This window comes from Arachis ipaensis, chromosome B09, assembly GCF_000816755.2.
Source record: "Arachis ipaensis cultivar K30076 chromosome B09, Araip1.1, whole genome shotgun sequence".
Taxonomy (NCBI): Eukaryota; Viridiplantae; Streptophyta; class Magnoliopsida; order Fabales; family Fabaceae; genus Arachis; species Arachis ipaensis.
This window is the reverse complement of record NC_029793.2, coordinates 23,807,813-23,814,372: the sequence shown is the minus strand read 5'-3', so window position 1 is coordinate 23,814,372 and position 6,560 is coordinate 23,807,813. Positions and strand designations below refer to the sequence as shown.

At 38.2% G+C, this 6,560-nt stretch overlaps 1 protein-coding gene across 3 annotated transcripts; it reads left to right on the top strand.

Annotated features, from left to right (window-relative positions):
- LOC107618628 lies at window positions 74-6,322 on the top strand. 3 transcript variants are annotated; one of them, XM_016320740.2, is made up of 7 exons: window positions 74-346; window positions 723-822; window positions 3,419-3,514; window positions 3,613-3,665; window positions 4,641-4,689; window positions 5,416-5,463; window positions 6,068-6,235. In XM_016320740.2, the coding sequence occupies exons 1-7, from the start codon at window positions 114-116 to the stop codon at window positions 6,143-6,145; spliced, it is 657 nt and encodes a 218-aa protein (XP_016176226.1). In that variant the 5' UTR covers window positions 74-113; the 3' UTR covers window positions 6,146-6,235. The 3 variants fall into 3 exon arrangements, with proteins under 3 accessions (XP_016176226.1, XP_020966349.1, XP_016176225.1); XM_021110690.1 differs by lacking the exon at window positions 5,416-5,463 and having other exon boundaries at window positions 6,068-6,322; XM_016320739.2 differs by lacking the exons at window positions 5,416-5,463; window positions 6,068-6,235 and adding an exon at window positions 4,786-5,110.

The window sequence follows — 6,560 nt, the reverse complement described above, 5'->3', positions numbered from 1 at the left end:
TAATTAAAAATAATAAAATTTATTAGTTCGTGAATATTTATCAATAAATAAATAAATAAAAATCACATGACACAAGAGAGTCGCATACTCATCAGCGTAAGAGCAGCAAGACCATGTCTTCAACTGCGACTCTCATAGGTTCCATTTCAACCACACCACACTTTTCATCTTCAAATACAACAACCAGAACAAGATTCAGAACCAGAACCAGAACCTTCTCCTCTACACCTCAATCGTTGAACCACTCATTCTTCAGGCTCACCAACGCTCCTTCCAAGCGAGCTTCCTCTACTCCCTTCCATGGATTCAAGCGATTTTCCCCTGTCATGGAGTGGCAGGACTGCACGTAACTCTCTTTCTCTCTATTTCCCTCACTACTTTCTCTTTCCAAATTATTCACAACGTTTTCGTATATATTTTCTCATTATTTCTTTCAACCAGAAAGTAATTTAAAATTAGTCAAAATTTTGACAGTTGCTATGATTCAATTCGGAATGGTTTACTAATTTCCCACTATTGGTGGTGTTTTCTCACTTTTATGGGGTTTTCGCAGTTTGTTCATTGTAGAATTAGATGATGATTCCATTGTTAGTGATTCAGTACATTTTTTGTGTTATTCTATTCGTCTGTGCGTTTAGCACTTGTGCATGGAATTGAAATCTTCTAGCTGAACCATCCACAGCTTCCCACTTTCGGTTAAAATAGAATGTTGCTAACTGCAGGGTTAAGACGGAGGTCGATGTGCCGGTCTCGGTCGCCTATGCTTGTTATTCGGATCGCGAAGCCATTCCTAATTGGATGCCCTTTATTTCCTCTGTTAAGGTGTGCTTGCTGTCCTGCTTACCCTTAATTGTATGAAGCAATTCTCTAGAGTTAACAATTTAGCATGACCTATCCTAAAACAATTAAGTCTTTTACCTTATGGTATCATGATCTGTCCCATTTGAATATGTTATAGAAGTTTGGTTCTCTTCATGAGGTCATAACAACTGCTGCCATAAATCAAGAGCTAGCTGATGCAAAGGGAGGTAGCAAGGAAAGGGCTATAAATAGCGTTAGTTAAATGTGCCGAGTCAACTGTATAGCTAATCCTAGGGAAACTACATTACCTGTATTTGGGTAAATACCCTTTCCAGCCCGGATCTTTTTCTCGTGAGACATAGCGCACCCTAATCATCCTTAAACCTCATCCAGACCCTCATCCACTAACATATATAGACAAGACGACCCCTGCAACCGGTTAACAACCGGTTGCCATTTTGACGTGTTAGATTGAGACTGAGGTGTCAAAATATCAGTGCTAGAGGGACTAAAAACCCCCTCTTTAACATCTTCCTCTTCTTCTTCTTCTTCTTCTTCTTCTTCTTCTTCTTCTTGATCCTCCTCCTCTTCTCTATTTTCTTCCTCTTCTTCTTCTCCATTCTCTTCACATCTCCATCACCATCACCATCACCATCATCGTCGAGCTTCACCTTCACCACTACCACTGTAGTTCTCTCTTCCTCCTCCTCTTCGCCTTCTCGCCCTAAACCACAACCCCCCTAAACCACCTTCCATCGGATTAGTGCCAAAACTGCCATGAACATCCCCGACAGCAACCACGTGCACATCCTCCTCCCTGCCATGATGCCGTGCCCAATCTGAGTCGCCTCCCATCCAAATCTCTCCTCCGCCATGGACACCACCAGGCTCAGTACCGCCATTAGGTAAATCTCCAGGAACAAAAATATAAGTTTACAAAAACTTAATAATCATGAATAAAAAAAAAGAGAAGTTAAAAACTTACTTGAAGATTGCTCTGCTGAAATTCTCCTTCAAGGATCCTTGCAAATCATCCTTGTGTGCTAGGGTTTCTTGTTCGCAAAGCTTGCAGCAGCTTCTATCTCTAAGAAAGGTCGATCAGGAATTTGGTTGAATAGGGTTTCTTGTTCGCAAAGCTCAGCGATGATGGAGAGAGAATCAGAATCCTCATAGGCTCCAAAATTCTAAACAATGTTAGGGTGTGGGGAAAGAAAAGTCATGAACTTGGATTCGTTTTCGATGCAGGCACGAACTTGGGTTTTGTGGTTTTGTGCGGGTTTTCAGGGGGTTCTTTTCTGGTTTGTGGGTAGCCATTGATGATGGGGTTCTTTTCTGGTTTGTGGGTAGCCATTGATGATGGCTCTGAAGAAGAGGGAAAAGCCATTGATAATGGTTTTGAAGAAGCGGAAAAAGAGGAAGAGAAGGAAGATGAAGAAGAAGAGGAAGATGTTAAAGAAGGGGTTTTTAGTCCCTCCAACCAAAGGAACTGACACCTGACACTGATATTTTGACACCTTAACCTCAATCTGACACGTCAGACTGGCAAGTGGCAACCGGTTGTCATCCAGTTGCAGGGTCATCATATCTATTTTTGTTAGTGGATGAGGGCCTAGATGAGGTTTAAGGATGATTAGGGTGCACTATGTCTCATGGGTAAAAAGTCAGGGGCCGAAAAGGGTATTTACCCCTGTATTTGGTTGTCAGATTTTAGAACTTTGTCGGACAAACACAATCAAAGGGGCACACCTACATAACTGAGAATTACTTCCACATCTGAACAAAAAGAAGTCCATTGTTATGCAAGCTAATGTTGAGGCAACGAACTGCATAGTACTATTACGGGGAAGGGAAGAAGTTGAAATCACCTTAAGAGTAGGTAGCGGCAGATGATGCTATAGAGGGATAGGAGTGGCAACTGTTGGTAGTTAGGAATTGAGATGATCAGTGGTGATACTAAGAGGGATCAGTATTTGTGGTGGTTGGGGACAGGGATCATGAGTGGGCAGAGACCAAGGTCTGAGTGAGTAAGGTAGCATACCATACCTCATGAGGAGGGTCAAGTATAAAAATGTAACTTGAGTTACTTTAGCTATGTAGCTCTCTTATCCAATAGACTAGTGTTTTTCATTTTGGCTCTTCTCATGAGCTTTTGTATTAATAAATTGTGGCATTAATCCATGCACTTCCTCTCACTTTAGGTAGGCTGGAATTGGGACTGATTAGGAAATATCTCTGTTCACTTATGCCTGTGCACTTTTCAGATAGCATGTCCTTATACTTTCTTAGCAACATAATAAATCTGAATATATTCTGGAGGTGTTTGATCTTTTCTTAATAAGGAACTGTTTGATTCATGCCTTTTCGCCTGCTAAATTTAACAAAGAAGATATAGTTTTTGCTTTGCTAAAGCGAGCATTCGACTGGTTTGTTTGGAATCCATGGATCCCGTCCTGGTTGTTACAGCAGGTGGTACAGTTGGGATCAGCATTAATGTATCGCTTCTTTGGATCCAAGTTTTGCCAACAAATTTTAAAGCCCTGAAATTTCTCTTCAAACAAGCATAAAAGATATATTTCGTCTTTTAATTTCTTAATTTAATGTTTAATCCATTTAACAGATATTGCCTGACAAACCTGACCTGTCAAGATGGTCGTTGAATTATAAGGCATTTGGTCGTGACATTGAATTCTCTTGGCTTGCTCGTAATATGCAGGAAAGATCTCTAGTCTAATATCCTAGCTTCTTTCAAATATATGGCATTTACTTTTTTCTCAAAAGTTCTGATTTATGTTTACTTTTACCTTCTTGCAGCCCATTCCAAATCAGAAAATCCATTGGCGATCGCTGGAAGGTCTTCCAAACAGGTAACTTACAAAGGACATATTCTGAGAAGTTAGTGATATGTTATTGATTGTCTTTTATATGATATTGAACTATTCGTCTGTTTGGCTTCACAATGCTTCCGGGAAAATTTTCCTTAAAAAGTCAACATAATATTATTTGCACCATTAGGTTACACTTGCTTATGCTTAATCAGAAGAACTTTCTATATCATGTAGATTTTATGCCTATACTTTTAGGGAAAGGTCTCCCTAAGATCAACACTCGCAGTCATGTCTAACTAATCTCGTCCAATTTTATGAGCCAGTGTCATATAACTTTAAAATTAAGGGAGCTTAATAATTTAGCATATACTTCTAAAAATGGAGAGGAGTCATGCATAGTGAACGTCATAGACTAAAATGACTGGTTCGGAAGGTTACGAAAAACGTCCAAAATCCTTGCCATTCGAATAACTAAGCTCTAACCGTCCAAAGCATTTTCCTCCCCTCGAAAACCCTCATAGACTAAACTCGTAAACACACCCTAAGGGTAGTGTTTGGAAATTGTTTTTGACATAAATATAAAGACAATGAGCATATGAATTTGATTGTTAGTCACTTAGTTGAGTCATGTACAGATACATAAATTTTTTGGTTTCAAACAGAAAATCTCTGTCCTACCAAAATGTAAAGATAGATAATAGTATGAAACACACCTCTACTTATGTCTGTCTTTCTGTACTTGTGTCTCGAGACCGTTTTCGAACATTAGCCAATAATATTGCCATGGTCATATTTGCCTGGACCAACACTTTCGCCAGACATGTCTCACAATGTACGTGGAATGCAATTTTTCTGTCTTGTTAAAGAATTCCTGCTAATTAGAACATATGTTGCACCATGTTGTGTAATTTACTTTTGTATCACCGAAACAAAATTAAATTGAGTTGTGGCTATCATAGACCCAATTTTACATGTGTCTATTCAACTTTTAACTGCTTGGTTTTCATGTGGCAGAGGTGCTGTTCGATTCTATCCAAAGGGCACATCATCATGTGTAATTGAAGTAAGGACTTCTCCAAAATAAGTCTGCATATTTTACCACTGTTAACTTGAACTCCAGAATTTTGCACATTTATCTAATCATGTATATAAATTATAGGTTATAGATTCAAGTACTAAAATGTCCATAAAAGATCACGTCGTTGCAAAATTACCCATAAAAGAGCAAAAATCCGAAATTATCTATGAAAGAAGGATCATAGTGCCCTATCAAAAGTTACCTACATTTTGGAAGATTTATCAAACAAATCGAGTTTTTTAGGTGTAGTGGGTGATTTTTCTTTTTCTGTACATGTGAAAAAAGATCATGAGTTTGTGCTTACTGTTACACTGGGATAATTTCATGTCATTAAAATTTCTCGGCCCTTGCATAAGACGTTATGTCTGTTCTTTTATCTTTTTATAACAACTCAGTTTTGCCATTATTCCATATCTGAGTATTTTTGCAGAACCTCATTTTCGGATGCCATAAATCAAATATATTATTAAAAGGATTCTTGGTACACTAATGCCAACTTTAGGTCTCATCATGCAGTGTTTTGTCAAAAGAATAAAAGTATATCACCACATTGTGCCATGTGCATGCAATAATTTACTCAAAATATCTTTATATTCTCTTTTGCCCTATCAACACGATTTCCACGTTTCTTACTTCTAGCAAGGAGCTAAGAAATTTAAATTGTTCTCCAGTTTAGTCAAGCGCTAACTACTCTCCGTTTGTCCTTTATAGCTTACGGTCTCGTATGAAGTCCCCCAACTTTTAGCTCCGGTGGCTTCGGTGAGTGATTACGCATTAATAGAATGAAATGTTTCAATTTCTTCATTTGACAAAAAAGCCTTAATAAAAGTCAATTATGCTAGGAAAATTAGGTGATGGTGCATAAAAATAGTTTAATAATCTTTTTTTGCCCATCTTCTCAAAAATGAAGGGGAGTCTTGGAGTAACGGTTGAGTTATCTCCGTGTGATTTCAAGGTCATGGGTTTAAGCTGTAGAATCAGCCACTGGTATAATTATCAAGTTGGACTGCCTATATTACATCCTTTGGGTGCAAAATTTTTCCATTTTGCTTTAATGCCCCTTGCTCCTCAAAAATGTTATTTCTACGACTGGGTTTGAGAACCAAATTGACAACTCATAACACGACTATGCAATCAGACAACCGGACTTTGCATGCACTGTGATGGGAATGCACTCCACACAGCCGTGCAAAGATTAGACAACCGGAATGTGTGACGGATTGTGGGAAGAGTTGTTTGATCTGGTTATTTAAATTGCCGGATCGTTTATTTTCCTCCTCTTAGATTCTCTCCTTTTGCAGTTTTGAATCCGTTTTGGTAACCCTTTCTGATTTCTTTACATTTTCATGATAATATGTTGCAGGCACTACAACCTTTTCTTGCAAATTTGCTTGAACGTGGTCTGGAACAATTTGCTAGATTTGCAAAAACCTACACCTGATTTTATTATTATTGTTGTAGCTGATTTTTAGAACGGGACTAAACTTAAAATTTTGCATATATAAATGTGCATACATTGTTTTCATTTTTCCATGGCTGTGCTAACTCATTGAAATTATGGTCTTAATGCCAAATAAAGGCTTCAAACGTAATAATATCAAAATACTGTTGTGAAATCCGCAAAACCAGCGTTGTTCTTTAGGGTATTTCAAACTTTAATATGGATTGTGCAAACATTATAGCTTGGAATGTGAGAGGAGCTGGAAATAAGTTGGCTCGGGTGCATCTGAAACAATTGGTAAAGAATTTTCATCCGTACGTTTTTATCATTTTAGAGACTCGTTGTGCTTTCCAAAAGATGGCTGTCTTTTGGAACAGATTAGGTTATACTCCTATTCATATTGAAGAAACTCAGG

Bases quoted from the DNA above. Each gene is read 5' to 3' on its own strand.
- LOC107618628 (XM_016320739.2), top strand. From the start codon at position 114: ATGTCTTCAACTGCGACTCTCATAGGTTCCATTTCAACCACACCACAC. The intron at 3,515-3,612 runs GAAAGATCTCTA...ACCTTCTTGCAG, and splicing joins GGCTTGCTCGTAATATGCAG to CCCATTCCAAATCAGAAAAT. The intron at 4,690-4,785 runs GTAAGGACTTCT...TATAAATTATAG, and splicing joins CATCATCATGTGTAATTGAA to GTTATAGATTCAAGTACTAA.